Genomic DNA, 21806 nt, shown 5'->3' on the forward strand with positions numbered 1-21806 from the left:
ACAAGTCCTGATTTAGACATGTGAGTTCCTGTAATGACTCAGCTAGGAGGCTTTAACCAGCTGCTGAGAGAGAAACTGTCTGAAGCAGACATGTTCTGTAATATGGCCAGGGGGAGGAGGGAACAACATGCTGAAAGAACCTCGTTGGGCTTCTGATCTGGCAGCATTAGACTGTCGCAACAGAGGCTGGAAGTGACTGTAGATGGGGACAGTGTAGAAGAGCAGAGAAATATATATATAGTTGCCTGCAGGCAGGTGCTGCCAAGGATTCAGGATGGACCATGTCACTGCAGCAACTATGAGTAGCACTTCAGGGGGTGACTTCATTTTTCTTTTCTTTTTTTGTGTAGCTTGTGGATTATTTTTATATGCCTCCTGCGTGATTGGAAGTGATCTGTTCTGCAGCTCCTTTAGTTGTTATGTAAACAGGAGTTTTCCTAAAGTGCTCCAGGCGCAGCGCCTGACAGCTACGCTGGGCTTAAAGCTTGCCCTTTCTTGCGTTTCCCTTGTTTATGTACGAAACTGAAAATGGCAGGTACCGTTCAATCAGATGTTCTCCCCATACATGACTGCATCTTTCTAGTGAGAGGTTTGAAGTTAAACTCTCTGCATCCTTTCACCCAGAAATCTGTTGTTTAATCCAGGCAATCAACAGTCTTGTCAGAGGATTGCAACCTTGAAAAACAAGAGGTAAAACATCCATTTACCTCCTTAACTGAACACCTTATAGTTGTGTCATGTGCATAACCTAGATGAAGGCCGTTCAGTTTAAATTCACATTCAGGATTGATTTGGAGAGGCTGCTGTTGTATGTTACGTGCTTAAATCATTTCTGCAGCTGGTTGTTGTAACTTCCTCTTCTCTGGTCCTCAGTGAGCTGAGTTACTAGTCTGCAGTGGTTTTTATTTCTCTTTCTGGGTGCATCTTGCCCCTGTTAGTCTGAGCGTGTGTTGGTCTCTGAATTCATGTCTGCTGCTTAGGGGTAAGTGCATCCATTCAGGTATAACTTGTAACCATTGGGATTCTGTTAAGATTCTTTTGAGAATACTATGCTGCAATCACCAGCACTGGCCAAGTAATGTAAGATGTCCTTGAATGTCAGCATTGATTCCCAACTGACCTTAGGCTGTTTGGTCTCTTTTTGAACTACACAGGATGCTTTCCATTTTCAACCCCTCCCTCCCCTTCCCCCCCCCCCCAAAAAAAAAAAACCAAAACAAAACAAAAACAAAAAAACCAAACAAACCAAAACCCAACCTGAAAACCCTTCCTATGCTGCCAGATGTGCCAAGGGGATGGATGGTCTCTCTTCTCACTGGAGTTGGGGAGCTCTTGTAGCCCATTGTGTTACTAAGCTCGGAAGTAGTAATCAAATGCACCTTGCTGGTCTTCAGTGAGTTGATGCACTATGTGGAGTTTGCTTCCATGAAACCCGCACACAGCCTCACCCTATTGCAGATCTTAAACCAGGGATGGGTAAAATGCAGCCTGCAGGCCAGATGCAGCCCACTAAGCCATTTTATTTGGCCCTTGGGGCCCCTAATCTAGAAAATGAATACTTATCTGCCCCTGGCTGCCTGTCATGTGGCCCTCAATGGCTTGCCAAAACTCAGTAAGTGACCCTCCACCCAAAATAATTGCCCGCCACTGTCTTAAACCATGCACTGTGTACACCTTCCATCTCTTCTGAAATGGAGCTCTGTTCTGTAGAGCTATGGCTGCCTGCACTTGCGTGTTCAGGCTCTGGAATTTCATCTTAATGCTTGCTATGCACAGCTTGTTTCTCTTAAATCTGTTTAATGTGTCATTTTAGTGCTGCATTTATTTCAGATGTTCGAGTTGGTATCTTGGGGCTAATAGTTGGCTGATTTGATTGGAATCACAGAGCTCTGGGAAGCTTGAGAAGAGCTTCCATATAAATGCAAATGCTATCACTTCTGTTCAGCGGAGCTGCTGTGAATAAACTTCATTGCAGTAAGAAGGTACTTAACTGTTGAAGGCACCTGCCGAGGGACAAGTCTGAAATTTAAAGAGAGAGACTCCTCTCAAGAAGCAAATTCTCAGCCAGTCTTGGTTTTAACCATGCTGGTCAAGACTAACTGGACTTGCTTTCTTATGCTGGCCTCTGGAAAAAATGTGAGCTTTTCACGTGACAAATAAGGAGGCTCTCATCCTTTAAAAAAAAAAATAAAAAAATGAAAGACTAATGTGTCTGGAAAGGTTAACTGAATTATTGACTCCTTGTGTATGCTGCCAGGTGCTGGATTGACAGCTCTGCAGGTAGATGCTCTTTAGCAGCAGAGAAAGCACAACCTGCACATTAACAGCAGTCTTCACCTGCACTGCCTTGGCAGTGTCCTCACTGACCTGGATGGCAGCCACCTGGGAATTAGATACCGTAGTTCAAAAGGGAATTAATTCAGGAAGGCCTATAGCTTCAGTTACTTAGGAGATCAAACTATAAATAAATACAGTGCTTACTTTTGGCTTTGAAATGAGCTGAGATCTTCTCAGTTTCATTCATGCAGTTTACTGCTGAGCCTCCATATAGCTTAGTGGTCTTTAGATGCCTTCAGACTCAGATGCGTCAGTTGTGTAAACTAGAATTAAATTGCTTGTGGGGCTGGGACTCTGAAATGGGGTTTGAGGGCAACAGTGGTATTTTAAACGGCTATATAGGCATGTTCATGAATGGTACAGTACACCTCTAGGTAACACAAACTGATTGTGCACCACTGACACAACCAGTTGTGAAGGGCTAGCGCTACACAAACACTGGGGAAGAGGTGACTTGGAGCTAGTGAGCCCACCACATAAGAGGACTAGGCTGTTGGTCACGTATTTGCCCAATAGCTGCTTACTAGGCAAATGGGTAATGGTCAAGTGGGGCCTAGTCCCTTCTATTCCAGGATTTTGGATTCTTCAAATACCCATCTCGGGCTTAACTTCCCTTGTTCTTGCTCCTGAGCTGGAGAGCAAAAAGAAAAATTGTCCTTTTCTGAGGGTGATGCAACATATATGGGAGACTGGGTGCCCAGGCAACTAGACTGCTTGGACAGGTAGAAGTGCTCCTGTTCTTCACGAGGTAAGATTAAAATGGTAAGGACAAAGTGTGAGCAAGTGACATGAAATATAGCTTTCTGGACATTTGCTGTCTTGGGGCTGCTATTTATGTTCTTGTAAGGCTCTTCCTGCCGTTATATTAACTTTACCTTCTATTTTCCAGAGTCCGTCATGTTCCACAGACTATCTGGCAGAATGGTTTGCCTGTGGCTTGTCATTTCAAGGTGTTAATTAATAGCAGTGCAATTATTACCAGATAGAGGCCCCTTTTCCACTCTGTGGAGATCAAGAAGATCCGAGTGCATTGTCTGAGCAACAGTCTGGTGTTCAGGAAGGAAGACTTAATCAGATTGCCCTCCTGCTCCAGTAGGTAGTGGCAGATTAGCTCATTGCATATGCTTTCATGAAGGAAGCACTTGATTTAAGGTTATGTTTAGCTCTGTTTTAAGAGTTCAGATTGGTTCATGACTAATGTATTTTCTCTCATAGCACAGACGACTTAATTTTGGGATGTGATCTCATCCTATTTTGACTTGGGGTGGGGCTTAGTCAGAACTTAGAGAAGGAAAACTCCCTCCTACAAAGATCCAATAAGTGACACCTTTCTAATAAGCCAACACAACTTGTGTTAAAAATACTTTAAGACTATATGGAGCAACTATGACTTTAGATATGTGTAATACCTACATATGAGTGGTTTTGCAAGAAAGCTGCTGTAATCCAGGCTTCCATGATCATCTTTAAAACCAGAAGGGCTGTAACTTTAAAATGCTACTGTATTCTCAAATACCACTTCAGTACACTTTAAAATGCCAAGTGGAAGTTTGTGGCTTAAATGGTATTTAAACATCTGTCTTCAGTAGTTAAGCCACTGTGGAGCATTAACAGATAGCTTTTCCTAGCTAACGAGCTGAAACATTTTGAATAGTCTTGCCCAGTGTGGCTGTCCCACAGGTATGTTTGCAGTGGTGGAGTTGGGTTAGTAGTTAATGTGGCCAAGGCTTGACTTGCAGATATGCTGAGTTAAATGGTTTTATTTTACTGGAGCAGACTTAAGACTGAATTTGGACACAGAGCATTTTTCCTCAGCAGGTTGCTGTCCGTTCCATTTTATTTAATGTATTTCCATTTACTGAAGAGTTTGTCAAGCTTTGCAGCTCAGCTCCTGCTGTGTGAGCTTGCAGAGAGAAGCCATAAACTTGCACTTGTAACATCTGCTTGTTGCTATGGCAGTCAAATGTCGTGTCACATTTCAACATTATGATTTCAGTAGCAGATCAAGACCAACCAGCAAAAAGTTGGCAAAGGGGATCTGAAGTAGTGAATATGTGCAAGATTTAGCAGGAAATCCTATGTCAAGTAAATGGCGGTTTGTCTGATGTGCATCCTTGCTGCCAGCAGCAAAATACATCTTAAGCAGTTAGCTGTATTTTCAGTGCCTTCCTGCCATGCTGTAGCATTCTTGGTGCTCTGAAATCCATAACGCCTGTCTATCTGCCAGGCAAACTTGGTACATTTTAGGAACCTGGATTGTGATGGTCTTCCACTTGCTGCTGGTTTTGTAAAGCTGTTTGTCTGACACCCAGAGCCTGACAGAGCTGTCCAGAGCAGTCTCCAAGGCGTGCCCTGCCAAGAACAGAGATTGGGATTGTGCAAGTTTCCAAACAGCTGAACTGTCATGTGTCATTCAGCTATTTATATGACTAACAGGCTAGTAATCTCATACATAGTACTAAGCCACTTAAAAACACAAAAAGGGAGGAGGAGTATAGTTGTATCCTGTGCTAACAAACCCCTTAACTTGATAAGCTACCTTTCAAAGTGTGTCCTTACATTTGACTTTTTATTTTGCAGGGTGTGTCTATCCTTTGCCATGTTCCAGCTGTGTAACATTAGGATGGCAGTATGCTCATTCAAATATGGAGCACACACCAGCGCTGCTAGATTTTCAGCGTGATTTAAAATTCATGAATGAGGTTATATCTTGATATTTTTAATATCTTGAGATCACTCAGTGTGAAATACATGCTTAAGAATTTTAGAGGCTTCAGTCCCATCTACCTTCTAAATCAACTGCTCTTATAGAAGTATGATTACTACTTTTTCTTCCTTTCACTTTTCTCAGCCAGCTCTAATGACTGAGGGTTATAGGTAGGTGGAGTTACAGTTGTCCTGTGATCTAATGTTTCATCCTTGGTGGAGAAAACACCTCTCAAATAATTAGTCATGCAGAGCTGATCAATAGAATGAGGAACAGTGCCATTGATGATCTGATCCAGGCTTCATGGAGGCCTCACTAATACATCCATGCTTGCTCTATGACTTAAACTACACGTTGGTCTGAGGTCCAGGGCAAAAACTACAGGACTAGGAATCCAGGCCTGGCTGCAGCACAGTGTAGTGGCTTGTAGGCAGTCTTAGACCTGGTCAATCTGGAGATAAATGCACCAATGTTTAGGAAAGAGACCAATGGTAGCCTTTAAGGCCTGAACTCCTGCAAAATCTACCAGGACTCAGTGCTCAAACTGCTGTCATTGCTTTCAGGATGCACAAATCTTTCCAAGCAGTGATCCAAGTGCACTGTTCCATCAGGCACTTAGTTCTTTGCTTACTAGCTTCAGAGAAAGTAAGAATGGCACCCTAACTGTCATCCAGGGCAGAACAAACTGTTCTTAAGACTATAGTTGGGTTTAAATACTTACTTTACCACTTGAAGGCAGTGCTTTTTTTTTTTTTCTGGGTTTGTGGGTATTAAGTAATTGCATGTCAACTTGCAATTCCTCCTGATACCCAGTCCCTTCATGCATCTTCTGTTCTTTGGCCCTGGCTCTCAGTTACACAACTGTGTATATAGTAGGTTTGGGGCTGGGTCTCAGGGGCTTATACATAGCTTTCAGTGGAACACCCCTTCAAGTTTTTGGCTTAGGGAAGGAATGTCCTCTAAACAGCAGATACTATAAGAGGATGTCAGGTTCCCTTGCCCCTTGTGATCATCTTAACATTACTTTAAGGTTTCTTCCCCTGCCACAATGGTCCTTTTGGAGTATGAAAAAATCTCAAAGTATCGGTCTCTTTCTGTTCATAAGTGAGTTTTCTGCATAACTTAACTTGCCACGACATTGAGATGTTGGACTTTTTTGGTACATCTCTGTCTCAGTATAAAATTACTTTTAACCTTATTCCTGCTATAATAGAAGCTGACCTCGAAGCTAGGAAAATGTTTGTCTTCTGTTACACCAGGCTTGAAACTTGCAATTTCCCGTATCCTAAAAACTGTTCAACTTACGCATCTTGATTGAATGGCTCTAATGAGGCACAGAAGCCTAAGGAACATGCTGTTTCCTATGGGTTAATATCAGGACACTTCCATGCTTTTCTTTCAATTCTTTTGATGGGAACTAAGCAGTAGAAGATCAGCATTGGACAGTTCAGTTTGTACTTTCTCCTTGGAGAAGAACGTTTGGTCAGTGAACAGGAAAGTGACCTCAATTCCAATTTCACTTGGGCTTCCTAAGCCACTGTTTCTTAGTTTTATAGTAGTTTGGGGTCAGAAGGGACCTGAACAAATCATCTAGTCTAACCCCCCCCCATGCCACTGGCCGGAGCACATGCTGGGATCACCTGACCCCAGGCAGGTATTTGTCCAACCTCTTTTTGAATTTGCCCAAGGTAGGAACGAGGACCACTTCCCTAGGAAGTTGGTTCTAGATCCTAGCCACCCTAACAGTGAAATAGTGCCTCCTAATCTCTAACCTGAACCTATTCTCCAGCAGCTTCTGGCCATTGTTCCTTGTCACCCCAGGTGCTGCTGAGGGGAATAGGACCTTCCTATTTGCTGCTGATCTCCCCTAATGAGTTTGTAGGCAGCCACCAAATCCCCCTCTCAGCCTCCTGTTCATATTGTAAGGCTAGCAAAGTGGGGAGGACTCTAGAAAGGAAGGTTCCCTGATACAATATTGTCTGCTGAACATGGTGTGGAGGACAAAAAGGCTCGATTGAACCAGAATACCAAATTTCTCTAGCTCTGAGGCAGTACTGGGCAGGAGGCCCTGTTCAGGAGACTGTAGTTTGTGGCTGAGTTCAAAAAGAAAAGGCCTCACTGTTAGATGTGGAGCTGGTCATGGTCAGCATTGGGACGACACTGGGCAACATGACAGGCTGAAGTCGTAGCACGCAAGCAATCTAGTGAGTGTGTTTTTCAGTAGGTTTTGCGGCAGAGAATTTTAAGGGAGGGATTGGAAAGAAGGTAATGTAGCTTTTTTGGTGTTTGCATGGAGCTCCTTCCAAGCATCAGTGGTAGCAAGGGTTGGGGGAGCACAAAGGTGAGGCAGGAATTGTGGGCTCTGGGTAAGGTAGTAGGAAAAGCTTTGCACAGGCATCTTACACTTTCTGTGGTGGAAAAAGGGAGCCATTGGAGGAAGGCATGGGGAGGCATGTGATCAAAGCAATGGGCCATAACTGGCTATACCTCAGAGAGATCCTTCTGCGTCTGGGTGGCTGTTCTTCCTGCTGGTTTGTACTGGTTGCTTTCTCTGTGCCAAGTGGTGGAAAGTCCGCACCCCTGACTCTGGAGCAGAATGCACAGGCACCCAGGTTTCAAATAGTTTTAAGAAGATTGTTGTGAAACAAGTAGCAAAAAAGTTGTTATTTTCCCAGATTTGAGTGCTGTCAGAGTAGTCTGGCAAGCTTGGTCTGCATGCCACTTCCAGCTGGGTGAAGCACTACATGTGTGTGATGTCTCTGCACTCTGAAGGGGGTGTGGAATTAGGCATGTTTCAGGTGAATTTTGCTGGGCTTTCTTGTATCGTGTCCAAACTTTTAGTGCTTTAATGGATATTCTGCTTCCCCCCGCCCCCCAATATATATGTTAACATGCAACATAGTACCTGAACCTTTTTGGTCCTGAGTATGACCGTAAACTGCATCAGACTGGAGGGCCTGGCAGTAACGTGGTGAGACTAGAGGTTGCAACACTGTGGTATTTTATGGAAGCTACCCTGCCACAAGCAGAGTAAGGTGAGTATAGGGAGCCTCAGCCCTAGCCCCCACTGCCCTGCAGGTACTCCTTGGTTGGAGAAAGGGTGTTATTCCTTAGCCTGACAAATGCCCTCGCCGAGGCCTTAGGCAGTCAGCAGCAGTTCTTACCTGTTTCTGTTTGGCAGAAACTACAACCATTGAGGCACTCAATATCTGGACTTGATCTGGCCTTCGGGTTATGTCTTGATGGTTTAAAGGGGGATGGCAGGTCTTGGGCCACTTCCACTCCTCCATACTCTTGCCTAGGCATACGTGTCAAAGGTCCTGGTGTGATGGTCACAGGACTCTGTATAAGTGGATTCATGACTAGATCTCTTATGTGTACACCATGATTGAGAGGATCGACTGTTGCCTGCTACCTAGCCTTTTAAAAGTGGGAGCTCTGATTGTGAAAGTCCGTACTTCACAACATAAAATGCATCTAAGTAGAATTTTTAGCTGCTAGTGACACTCCTACACTTCAGAGCAACCTGGTCTACAGAGGCTGAATGCTGCTTTTTGCTGACAGTCGGGTTCTTGGTCTGTTGGCCTTGGAGGATGGAAGAGGGTGGGTGGGTGGCATCTTCAAGGTGCTACTTCTAGTGGTAGTGATGAGGTGCTATTTGGGCATGATCTACAGCAGTGTTTCCCAACAAGTTCCAGCCCAAGGCAGTTATATTAATAAATGTTTTTCTGCGGCACACTTGTTGAGGCATTCCCCATTCTCATACCTATTGTAGCTCATTCCCATGGCAAAATTCTGTGGCACACCTGTTCATTTCTGATGGCACACTGGTTGGGAAACACTGACCTACAGTGCTGCCTACCCAAGCAGCCTCAGGCACTCTGCCTTCTGGTGGGCAAGGGAACTATTTGAGTATACCCTTTCACAGTGAGAAGTGTACTTTGTGTAGTGAAGTCCAAGTCCTGGTTGAGAGAGATTTTTGCAGAGCGTTACATTTACAGCAGTGCCTGTTGAGCAGCAGTATTCTAAGAGACCACATCAGGTGTAGGCCAGTAACACTTCTGAGCTTGGAGCTTCTGCATGGGTATTTCAGATAGCAGTTCTCAGTCTTTTAAATTGGACTGTGCAGTTTCTTGTGACATGTACTTGCTTTCCTTAATGGCAGGGTGGGCAGGTGAGAGGACAGAGACTAAAGCAAAGCCTGATCCTACTTTTCTGACTTCTTTGTAGAAACCATGGCGAGTCCTGCGAAGGATAATTATCGAATGAAGAGTTACAAAAACAAAGCTCTAAATCCCGAAGAAATGCGCCGGAGAAGAGAAGAGGAGGGAATTCAGCTACGCAAACAGAAACGAGAACAGCAGGTAACCTGTGCTGTGCTGATTTGGCTTGGAGAAGTATAGCTTTACCTGGATCAAGTATGTAGTATTGTGCAACAGGAACCGCCCGAGGTCTCCAGTCAGAGTTGCTCACAGTCTTCTCCTCCCATTGCCTGCCCCTCCAGCATTTAGACCTGGAATGATGCTGCTTTCTTTTCACACGCTTGTTCACAGTGTGACTCATGTGAAGAGTGCTCCAGAGGTTCCCTGCTCATCCTGAGACCTGCAGTTGCTGTGTATGCCCCTGATGCCACAGTGGAAATCTATCTGCCTTTCTGTGATATTGAATCACGGGAAGGCTTCCCAGAGCCCGTGGTGTTGTGGGCTTTTATTTGTTTTCTAAAGACTCTGTCAAAAATCAGAAAATGAATCGTGCTCTTAAGCACCAGAAAAAAGCCAGCAAAAAAAAAAAGTTCTGTGGGTTTTCTATGTCCTTGTATGCTAGGGCCACATGTAGAATTGGCAGACTTTGCAAGCTTTCTGCACAGCTCGGCCAGTGCATTAGCCCCAGTCTACCACCTGTCCTTCCTTTCTCTCGTTCTCTCTCTCTCTCTGACTCACTGGGTCAAATTCTGCACTTGCTTATGCCATAAAGGCTTGGTGAAGTAAGTAGGTTCCTTGGGTTTGTCTGAGGGCAAGACTTGCTCCACCGTTGTCCAGTTCACAGGCCAAAATTATCATCTACAGCAATGTAAACTAGTGTCTTAAGTGACTGCTTCTGTATTCAGGTTGTGGTTTGTTCCACAGATTTTACCTAGACAGGCTTGCTAGTGGTGATGTTTCTAAAAGGTGGCTATTGCTTTAGAGCAGCAATGCTGATTCTGATCTCTTCACAGCTCTTTAAAAGAAGAAATGTGGAACTCATTAATGAAGATGCTGCCATGCTTGATAGCCTCCTCATGGATTCTTATGTCACTTCTACCACATCAGGGGTAAGACTTCTTCCTGAACTCTGGTCCCTCTTCTAGGTAGACTTAACACTATAGACCCCATAAAACTGACAAGCTTGAAGGCTTTCAAACTAAGAGAGATCATCATATCTTGTATTCTTGACTGCCTTTCCACCCCTGTGTAAGTACTTAGAATATTGCAGTTGGGACTGTGGTGAAGTTCAAAACCCCGTCTGAGACGTAGACTTTTACACGTGATCTGGTTCTGACTTCAGTTACCATGTAGGTTTAAAAAAATTAAGCTCCAAGTCATGGCGACAGGTTGTCATGTTCCTGGGGTTTGTAACAATAAGCTTGGAATGGTGGTTCTGTCTGACGCTGCTTTTCTTCCTCTCTTCCCATAGGAGGGAGTGATCACAAGAGAAATGGTGGAAATGCTCTTCTCAGATGATTCTGACCTGCAGTTAGCAACCACTCAGAAATTCAGGAAATTGCTCTCGAAAGGTAAAAACTGAGCTGCTGCTCTTGGCTGTATTGTAAGCTGTTTGAGGCAGATTGTCTAAAACATTTGTGATGCTATTCTTGGTATTAATATTGCTGTTTTAAGGGACAGTGGTTCCACCTAATGCAACGGGCCTACAATCCTGTCGCTTCTCAGTTGGCACTGAGAGAAGGGGATGGGACTGTGATCTCCTTGTATGACCATCTTTTTGGTTTTAAACATGTAGAAAATGCCCTATTGCCTTGTAACTGGATGGCCTGTACAGAAAGCTTTCTGTTGGATAGTTCTCCTGTCCAATGCAAGTACAACTTTAAATGGTGAAAGTGGATTTAGCAATGAAAGAGGTCACTTGTTTGCTACTAAAATACCCTTTTGACCTTGTTTTATACTTCCAGAGCCGAATCCTCCAATAGATGAAGTGATAAACACTTTGGGAGTGGTGGACAGATTTGTTGAATTCCTAAAGAGAAGTGAAAATTGCACACTACAGGTAAAGAAGAGTACTGTGAAGGACAAATAGAACTTCTCTCTGCTGAGCTGTGATGTTTAACCCCCCACAGCCAGCTTGGAAAGGTGGTGTCTTTAGAGCTTAGACACTACAGATCACATGTAGCTTTTTGGAAAGGATTGCATGTTCTCTTGACGACAGCAGGCTGTCACAGTTGATGGCTACCATAACCGTCCTCCTTTCAGGAAGCCGTATACCCTAGGGATCAGTCTTTCAGAAGATTTGAAGTTGGTTAAAGCCCTTCAAGAAAGAGGCAGATGACAGTAACATGCAGTTTGGCTTCACCTGCCAGTCACAGGAGTAGGATGTAATAGCATTAGGCTTCCAAATAGGAAACCACTTTCTCTCATCTACTGTAGCTTGTGCCTCCAAGCCCTGGTCAGGGGCTGCTCTGAGCAGCTGGAGAGGACTCTTTGAAGTAGAGAGTGATCTCTCAGACTTTGTTATGCAGTATTGCCCAGTTCACAATTCCTAGGATTGCCACTGACAGGGGAGTGAATTGCTGACCTGTCAAGCCCAAGAGAACGAGTAATCCCCAGGAAAGATGACATGATGTGCACTAGTGTGTTTTTACTGTCAGTGATCTGTGGACTGATCTTCCTTTTGCTTTGGGTGGGTGTGGCCAAGGTCTGTGATGGGGTGAGTCAGTCCACCCTTCTCTGTACCCTCAAAATTGTCGACAGCTTGCCTATATCTGACAGCTGTTGTATATAGTTACGCTTGGTGAACAGTCATCCAAACACTGTTCATACTAACCAGCCTGGGCAGGGGAGTTTAGCCCCATAAAACCATTTATATGCTTCAGTGCATATAAATCATGGACAAGTAAGGTTGGAAGGGCCCTCGGGAATCTATATAGTCCAACCTCCTGCTGGAGGCAAGATCATTCCTATATAGAACTTCCTAGATGAGATGGGAGCAGTAAAGGCTCTAAAACTAATAGCAAATGGTGTGCCATATCAGGATTGTTCTGCTTATGATATCGTTGCTGGTATCTCATTTTCAGTTTGAAGCAGCATGGGCGTTGACAAATATTGCATCAGGAACCTCTCAACAAACTAAAATAGTCATTGAAGCTGGGGCAGTTCCTATCTTTATAGAGCTGTTAAACTCTGATTTTGAAGATGTCCAAGAACAGGTAAAGGTCACTTTGTTTTCAATTATTTTATTTTATTTTTTTAAGGGGTGGGGGAAAGGTGCACAACTCTTGTGCATAGGGAGCATCAAAGTTTGTTTGAAATAAGTGTAGCTCTCTGGTGACCAGCTTCATGCAGTAATTCCTATACTGGTTACTTGGAGTTACAAAGTATGCCTCTAACTCAATACCCTCTTCTTCATCTGTTCAGAAACTGTGAATGGTAAAACTGCTGTTCTTTCTTTCCAGGCTGTCTGGGCATTGGGGAACATTGCTGGAGACAGCTCTGTGTGTAGAGATTACGTCCTTAACTGCGCTATTCTTCCTCCCTTGTTAATGTAAGTAACCATAAGTATTTGCAGCATAGTTCTTGAAGGTCCATTTTACTAAAGCAGAGTAACATCCTGCTATGAAAACTGGGTGACCAGAACCACCTACCTGCTAATGTTTTTTGGGAATAAAATTCAGTTTGCAAATTGGTATTAGAGAAAGGTAGTAGTACTTAAATCATAACGGATAAAGCTTTGACAGATGGTTTGCCTTCTCACAAATCGTTATGCCTGCTGTGAACTGTACATGAGCACTGTCACAGCTTGCCAGACAGCCTTTCTGAAGTTATGGGGCCTGTCACTTAGAAGTGCCTGAGCTGTAAGTACAGAGAACAGCTCCTGAAGGGATACAGTTATGCCAGCTTTCAGGAATTGATTGGATGAATCTTAAAAGAATCCGTCTAGGGTTGAGAGGGTCATCATACATCATATAAATCAGAAATCCTGACGCAGCCTCAGTATGTTAGCTGAGTTGTCTGCCTATTTCTAGGCAGGGTGCTTTCAAGTACTAGTCATATTTTATTCTTGTCAGGATCGTTTTAAATTGCTCTTGATGAGGTAGTAGCAACAAGATAAGAGAAGTGCACATTGTAGGAGACAAAATTTTAAGTCACTTCTGACACTAGTGTTCGACTTCAGGATGCCAAAGACCAGGCAGATGACTCTGCTGTCCAGACACCAAGGGAAAAGGTTTTTGTTTGTGGTGGTGGCCACATTGTAGAAAAAAGACTGGTAAAAGGAGTTGGTTGTAACTTGGGAGGGACAATATTGCACTGTCCCATTTTCTTGCAGAGGTCTGCAGACTGGATGACAAAGCTTCTCACTGCCCATAAACCATAAAGCACAGAGAACGAGGCTGCTTATGGGTGGGCAACTGGCTGGTGACCACCCTCTAAGATATTTAAGATTATTTAGTTTCTAAAAACTGTCAGTCTGTCCATCATTTCAGCAAGAGAATCTTTCGTGCTAGCAATGTGGACAGAGATTTGTGGCAGAAATGCCAATTTAACGAGATGTTCACATGAAGTATTTTGATTATAAATGGTGTTCAGCTATGTCGCCTTGAAGGTGTTGCAAGAGATTGTTTTATAGAGGCATAGAGCTGTTGTCCTCAGGTGAAGCTAAAATTGAGTTCCTGACTTCTTGTGGTGGCTGGAGATTCATAGATTGGAAGGGACCTCACAAGATAATTGGGTCCAGCCCCCTTGCACTAGGCAGAAAAGATGACTGGGGTCAGGTGACCCCAGCAAGGTGACCGTCCAGTCTCCTCTTGAAGATTTCCAGGGCAGGTGATTGCACCACCTCTGGGGGAAGTTTATTCCACAGTCTGGACACTAACTGTGAAGAAGTACTTCCTAGTGCTAAGCCTGAAATGGTCTTCCAGGAGTTTGTAGCCATTACTCCTGGTTTTCCTCAAGGGTGGTTTGGTGAACAGTTGTTTGCTGAGCCCTTGATGTATTCCCCTGATGTAATGGTAAGCTGCTACCAAGTCCCCTCTCAGCCTTTTTAGGCTGAAGAGGCCCAAGTCCCTCAGCTTTTCCTTATATGACTTGCCTTGCAAGTCTCTGATCATACAGGTGGCTCTTTAGGATCAGATCAGTGGCCCTCTAAGAATAGGTGTGCTTACCTGGCTAGATTCAGGCTCAGAGAAGCTGTGTTCTGCTAGCCTGAAGATTCCCATCTGCAGTTTTGTTTGAAGACTGCACTTGCTTTCTGTCTGATGTTGCTTTGCACTGTGAAACAACAGCATTTGTTTCTGTCTTCGGGGTAGATGCATTACATCTTTTTTATGCTCAAAATGAAAGGTTTGGGTGAAGTACTTAGTCTGAAGAACAGGTTCTCAAGCAGTGCAACTTTTTTCTGGCCCTCTCAAATTTGTATTTTGTTCCCTCACTGCAAATCATCTGCTTGTTTAAAGGCACTTTGAGCTACAGCATGGCAGTGTAATGCATGATTATTCTCTTCCTAGGCTTCTCACAAAGTCCACCAGGTTGACAATGACTCGAAATGCTGTCTGGGCCTTGTCAAACTTGTGCAGAGGGAAGAACCCACCACCTGAATTTGACAAGGTGAGGAAATGAAGCCTTACTTTTCTTGGCAGACAAAGAGGTGGTTGGGGAAAAGGGCCCTGGTTCATGCAGGCAATAAGGTCTAAATATTAAAGCTGATCAGAAAAGGTCTGAAGAAAAAAGTCAGAACTTCCTCGTTTGTCAGTATGCAAACACCTGGTAGCAACGCTTCCATTTATTGACAGGGGTCCCGTCTCACCCTGTCTAGTCTCTTTCCAGGAGGTCCACCTGCTAGACCTCTGAGTCAGGGACCCCCATCCCCTCAGCCTTAGCTGAGGCTTAGCTTATGCACTGACTGGGAGACCAGACTCTTTTTATAGGACTGTTCCAAATGCGAACAAAACAAAATGCTGAAGTATTCCATTCCTATCTAGTGGAAACCCTTCTTTCAGATCAGCTTTAGTTCCTTATGAACTGTGGAAGTCCTCTTCCCTCTGCCCCTTCCCTTTGATTGTCAGTGTCATCTTAAAAAAAATGGCGGAAGGCAGGGTAGATTTGCATGTTATATGTTAGACTAACTAGATCAGAGAGATATAAGTTACTGTAAGCAGAAAGTGTACTTCATCAGATGCCATGAAGGGACATTGTTGCTTCCTGAAGTCCCTTTGTGGTGTCTGATGAAGTAAGGCCTCTGTTTACGAAAGCATATGCTATACATATCTGATCTAGTTAGTCTATAAGGCCACATCCAGATGCACACGCAAGTGTGGTTTGAAGTGCTGTAAACCTCTTTGCAGCACCACAAACTGCATACCTTGCACATTAAACCACGTACTGTGCTGCTAATTTGTAGTGCTGGGGCAAAAGTGTGTGCTGGGGGGGAGCAGTGGTATACCCTTATGTAGAGATGAGGTATGGGGACAGCTTACATGAGAATGGTACCTGCTTTTCAAGGTGTGGACTCTGTCCAGTTGCTGCTGTATCCTCTAACCTTTTGGGATGAGCTGACCCCTTATCTTGGCTTGGTGTTTAAATTTCTGTTGTACCTTGTAGCTGAAGAGACTAAAGTTACATGAACCACACAGAAAAGCTGCAGTCAGAGATGCACTGTAACATCAGCAGCTCTGGCTACTTGTCTGAGCTGGCCAGTGAACAGTATGGCTAAGATCCTACATCCATAATTGATCACCAGTCTGGGTTTCAAAATGGTTCTGTACTGTTTCTGGACTCTGACTGTGACAGTGTGAAAATCCCAATATGATTCTTGCAGTAATCCAAGCAATGGCTTCTGGGTCACTGTTCTTCTCTCTCTGTGCCAGTCAGCACAGCTAAGTCTTATCTGCACACAAAGCTATGGGGCTTTTTGTCCAGAAACCTTTCTAACTCTTTTCTTTGGGGTGGGGGGGATGGTGACTCCTTTATAGGTGTCTCCCTGCTTGCCAGTGTTGTCCAGATTATTATTCAGCAGCGACTCTGACTTGCTGGCAGATGCATGCTGGGCGCTCTCTTACTTATCAGATGGCCCCAATGAGAAGATCCAAGCAGTAATAGACTCTGGAGTGTGCCGACGACTGGTGGAGCTGTTAATGTGAGTATCTGGGGTAAAGACCTAATTGAACCGCCTGTGTAAACATGGGTGTTGGCTTATTCTGGTATACCTTTTGTTTATGGAGGTAAAACTTTTACAGCACTAACAGAATGATATAGTAACGATGGTGTGTGGGAGCATCTGCCATTTGGGGACTACACCCCAGTGTTCTTTCTTATGCAGAAGAATGTTTCATGTGGTCCACGGGATAGTTCTAGTCTAATGCACTAGCTTCATCCTTGCGCTCAGGGCCAGGATTTATACATATAGGTATGTAGGCTGTGGTTCATGCCAGGCAATGCAATGAGCCTGTGTTCTTTTAATGCTTTTAAAATTTGTTTACAGATATTTTTTACAAAGTAAAGGAAAGATTGGAGTATAAGGACAAAAATACCTATCAAAAAAATGAGTAAGGTTTTCCATACAGTTGACCAGTAATTCAGTACACTACTTCTGATCTGTTTGTGGTGATCAGTTCAAAGCCTGCGCGTTGCAAAGTGAAGGCTTTGTAGAGTAGGCAGACTTTCAAAGGAGTTTTGGATGCACATAGCAAAGTGTTCTGATTGGACCATTAACTGAATGCCACTATATTAGGAAGAGGCATATAAGAAGGTGCAGACTTACTAATGACTCGCAGGTGAAAAGGAAACCATTTATGCTGGAGCTTCTTTCTAATGGATGAAGAAAGCTGTCTTCTTCCCTGCGTGAGCAAGGACTGTCCGTGGGGTTTGAATGAATTTTGCTGCTTGTGGCTATTTGTGTGGTAGCAGAGGAGGAGGTGGGATTCTTAGTGCATGGAAGATAACTGGAGTTTAACCCTCTCACTCTTCATCCTATAGGCACAACGACTATAAAGTGGCTTCCCCAGCCTTGCGAGCTGTAGGCAACATTGTGACGGGTGATGACATCCAAACCCAGGTGAGGAGCATGACTGACTTTGTATTCAGGTCCAAGTGGGGAAAGGAGCTAGAAATTACCAAATCCTCATCCCCACTGAGGAGGGATAGATCCTTGATATAAATCCATTATCGGAGCACTGTCAGGAAACAGTTTGGCTTGGAACACCCTGTCTCTCTAAAGCAGTGATTTCCCCTCCCCCCCCTTTTTTTGTACCCACTTGTAAACATTGCCCAGTCCCAACCCAGTGCCCCTCACTCCTGACCCACTGGCCCTAGCCCCCCAGTGTGTGGGGCAGGGGATGGGTGTGTGGGGCAGGGGAGGCCCAAAGCAGCACCTTGCAGGTTAAAACTCTGCCAACCTGCAACGGAAAAGCCACAGTTTCCCATGGTTTTTCTCTTTAAAAGAGAATACGTTTTTAAAGTTTTGATTGCGACCCTTTCATATATTCTTGCGACCCTGTTTTTGGGTCGTGATCCATGAGCTGAGAAACACTGCTTTAAAGCAAGCGTGGCTTTTGTCAGCAGATGACTTGCAGACAAATGCTAGCATGGTCTTTATGAAAAAGGAGAGTCTGGGTTGATACAACCTATGCTTGGGGAGAGGTAGGAGAGACTTGGTGTATACTAGCCCTACTAACAGTGGTGAAATGAAGGGTTTCAAACAGGTGTTACTCTGCAGTGCCTTCTAACATAGTAATAAATAGCACGGGTTGAGGCTGCAATGATAAAATGCCTGACTGCTTCCAGATCAGGCTGATAAATGTGATGGCTCGCAGTCTATAATAATGTGTTGCAGCCAGTATTTGTCAAGGGAGAAGTCTTGACTCCAGTCACAGAAATGTCATCCTTTTGGTGTCCAAGCAGAGGTCTAGGTCTTCTTTGAGGAGCAAGATGCAGCAGAAGAAGGTTTGCTTCTCCCTCTGTGTCCTGTTCCCCAAATGCCACTTCCCCCTTTGGAACTGGAATGTCTCCTCCTCAAGGATAGGAAAGGTTCTCTTTCCCCCTAGTGGTACACAATGGAATATCTTATTCACAGGCAGGTCTCTGGCAAGAGAATAAGTTTCTTTATAAGACTCTGAAGGTGTCTCAACCTCATATCAGACTGTGTGAGAAGCACAGGGAGGCAATAACTAAGTGTTGGACTTAATGGTGTGGTCTTGCCCTTTGTTTTTAATTCTCTTCAGGTGATCCTGAACTGCTCAGCTCTGCCCTGCCTCCTTCATTTATTAAGCAGCCCCAAGGAGTCAATCCGGAAAGAAGCTTGCTGGACCATTTCTAACATCACAGCTGGAAACAGGGCGCAAATACAGGTACAGCTTCTGGAGCCCTCTCTGGGCTGATCTGTGATGCTGCTTAGTTTGTGAAAGTAGCGCTGAGACAAGCTTATATGTTTGGGTTTTTTAATATGAATTCAAAGGCCTTTATACTCCAGTTCCCCCTTTCCAGAGAAGTTAATTCTAGGTACAGTTAAAATAACTGATACACTCGATTGAATCTAGATGTTGCTAGACATCCAAGCAAGACGATCTGTTCCTGCAAAGATGGGCTGGTTTGGAAATGAGCTCTGAGACACTGATCCTTGAGTGAATAAGGGGAAGGGGGATCACATCTGTCTCTTTTCTGTCATTCCAAAGTTGCTGTATACCTAGGGTGCTTCTTTAAACAGGGACACATTGTTAGATTTAAAGAATTAAGGACCTAAATCTAAAGACCTAGACAGGGCTCAAAGTCCTTCCGTGATGCTAATGCAATAAGGGGCTGCGCTTGCCCTTCTAGCTATGCAACTGAAAGTCTTATGTTGATAACACATGGCAGAGAAAGCGTATTTGCATCCTTTCCATTGATACCAAAGATGGGTGGGTAAAGGGAGAAGTACATGTTCCACAGCTTGATTGTCTTCTATGTACCATGTTGCCAGATCTAAATACTACTTGCTGCTCCTCTCCTCAGGCAGTCATAGATGCTAACATATTCCCAGTGCTGATAGAAATCTTGCAGAAAGCAGAGTTCCGTACGAGGAAAGAGGCAGCATGGGCTATTACGAATGCAACATCAGGAGGAACGCCAGAACAGATCAGGTACATAGAGGATTTGCTCTTATTTGTCCTCTGCCTCTGAACTGATAGGTGTTGTGGAGAAGTGTTTTGCCATCAGTGATTGCTGTGGCTCCCAGTACCATCCATCTCTGATCTCTGAAGAGAAGCTCCAGGATGTATTTTGAGACTTACCATACCTCCTGTCAAAGACTGCATTTCTACTCTGTAGCCATTCAGGAGGGGATAACTTACTAGTGCTGGTTTTGGTTTCTGCTCACCATGGAATGATGCATTAGTATCGAACATTTCAGGAGCATGCCAATATCAGAGTGCCACAGGGTGCAGTTGCATAAAACTGGATTTTGTGGAAGGAGAGGCCAAGAGGCTCACTTCTGAAGTGAAGCAGAGCTTTATCTGCATTTCCCCACCGGCTTTGACAGTTGTATGGCTAATATCTGAACATAAGCGCTGTCAAGAATTGTGTGGGTATGTTACTTCTGATAGTGGCCTGTTTTAGAAGTTTGAAAAATGAATGTTTTGTGAGGCATTCCCTCTGAATGCCAGCTGATTTAACTGATGCTTGTAGGTGTGTCATTTGAGAGACTCAAGGTCTGTATAGGATTTTAAAGACCTACCACCAGCCTCAACACTAACTGGTGTTCAGCAGATTTTCTGGTCATCTGTGTTTTTAAGAGTGTGTGGTGCAGAGTAACTTTTCTTTAGGTAAATAACATCTGTTGAGCCATATTTTGGTTTTAAACATCTTGTGCCATGCAAAGAGTGGATTTACAGGCCTTCTAATTTTGGAAGCATTTGGTGTGCATCATTTGCATGAAACCATGTTTAATGGCTTGCTTCTGATATAAATCAAAGCCCAAAGAAGCACCAAAAAGTTTTCCTTTTCTCTCCTCCCTGCCCTTCACCCCACAATGCATCAAGCATTTGCCTTGGTTTAAAATATTCTTTCAAACATATGAAATATGAAAATTGTATTAAATGAGATTTGAGAAGCCCTTGTAATGTTGCTTCTCTAAGTTCGCTTACATTAACTTTCATTTCTTTTCATGTGCAGTATGGATTCTTTATGCGCAAGCCCACTAAGAATGTTTTTACATTTCTAAACAGACCAGTAGGAAAATGGTATTCAAGAATAAAGAGATGTGGGGGGCTTGATATCTGAAAATTATTGGAATAACACATACCTGGGCTGTAAGTTTGACACCCCTGGGCTCAGCCATTAAAAGTACATTGTAAAGTCACCTAAACCTGGTCATGTTTCACTGGAATTCGTCATGAATGCATTTGTCAGTTTAGTGTGTTGATGCTACAAGTGATGCAGACTAACATGGCTTCACAGTTTCCTTTTTTTGCTGTTCAGGCAACTTGGACAAGCCAGGCGAGGCCAGATCCAACTTGCTCTTTTAAAATAGCAAGCTGTGTTTTGAGATGCTCAGCTGCATCTTCAGATCCCACCTACTTCAATGGGGATTAAGTACTGGCAAACTAAATAAGAGTCCTGACTTTGTTTTAAGTACAGACTGAAGCATCTAAGCAACAGGTTTGAGAACTAGTGGTGAGGACGGATAGGTTCTGTTAGTTGGTACTTTACAGAAACTGTTGTGTGTGTGTGTGTTTTGTTTTGTTTTGTTTTTTCTTAACCTGCCTTTTGTCTCTCCTAAACCCCCTGAATTTACCATGGTGTCCATTTCCCATCTGGCCAAATAGAAGGCTTACCTTCCCTATGCGTTCTGTACAGGTACCTAGTAAATTTGGGCTGCATCAAACCTCTCTGTGACCTGCTGACTGTCATGGACTCCAAGATTGTTCAAGTGGCCTTGAATGGTTTGGAAAATATCCTGCGGCTTGGTGAGCAGGAAGCCAAGCAAAGCGGCACAGGCATCAACCCCTACTGCAGCCTCATTGAGGAGGCATATGGTGAGTGGCTGCCAATGGCCTAGTGGCTGTTGGTGTTCTATCTCCTGTAATAAAAGGTAATGTAGAATGTGGCTTGGAAAATGCTGCTCACAATTGTATTCCATTTTCTCTGAGTATTTGTGTGGGTGGGGGCGGGCGGGGGCTCTAGAAGTTCTCTTTAACCCAATATTGACTTGTAGAAGTATAAGCTTTTACAATCCGTAGCTCACTTCATCAGTGACACAAGCTTGCAAAGCTCTGATTTTTAGCCCCTTAATGAAAATTTAAGATATTTTCAGCTCCTGTCATGAAGTTGTTACCCTGTAATTCCACCACTCTTGCCACTCATTTGTCTTTCCAAAGCACAAGCTCCTTTGGATGAAGAGCTGTCCTCATTTTGTCTGTCAAAAGGCTGCACAGTGGATGTCCTGTCAGTGATCTGACCAGTGAGACATGTGCCTTGTGGCCAGACTCTCCAAATAGGCACTACTGTGCTGCTTACTGAAAACTTACTCCAACCCCTTAGATCAAGACAGATGGTGGTTAAATCCAGAAGCAGTTCAGGAGTAATGG

General features: G+C 44.0%; 1 protein-coding gene across 3 annotated transcripts in view; it reads left to right on the forward strand.

Annotated features, from left to right (window-relative positions):
• The window catches only part of KPNA6 (karyopherin subunit alpha 6), a 37120-nt gene that overhangs the window by 7677 nt on the left and 7637 nt on the right, over positions 1-21806 (forward strand). For all 3 annotated transcript variants that reach the window (XM_090057161.1, XM_090057162.1, XM_090057163.1), the window contains exons 2-13: positions 9275-9408; positions 10260-10355; positions 10718-10817; positions 11211-11305; positions 12330-12461; positions 12708-12796; positions 14757-14856; positions 16221-16384; positions 17224-17302; positions 18468-18593; positions 19234-19361; positions 21076-21254. In XM_090057161.1, the coding sequence (XP_089913287.1) occupies positions 9275-9408; positions 10260-10355; positions 10718-10817; positions 11211-11305; positions 12330-12461; positions 12708-12796; positions 14757-14856; positions 16221-16384; positions 17224-17302; positions 18468-18593; positions 19234-19361; positions 21076-21254 (1422 nt within the window). The remainder of the gene's footprint in view (positions 1-9274; positions 9409-10259; positions 10356-10717; positions 10818-11210; positions 11306-12329; positions 12462-12707; positions 12797-14756; positions 14857-16220; positions 16385-17223; positions 17303-18467; positions 18594-19233; positions 19362-21075; positions 21255-21806) is intronic.

The sequence above is a fragment of the Crocodylus siamensis genome, chromosome 7, assembly GCF_052110815.1.
Source record: "Crocodylus siamensis isolate JL-2025a chromosome 7, ASM5211081v1, whole genome shotgun sequence".
NCBI classification, from domain to species: domain Eukaryota; kingdom Metazoa; phylum Chordata; order Crocodylia; family Crocodylidae; genus Crocodylus; species Crocodylus siamensis.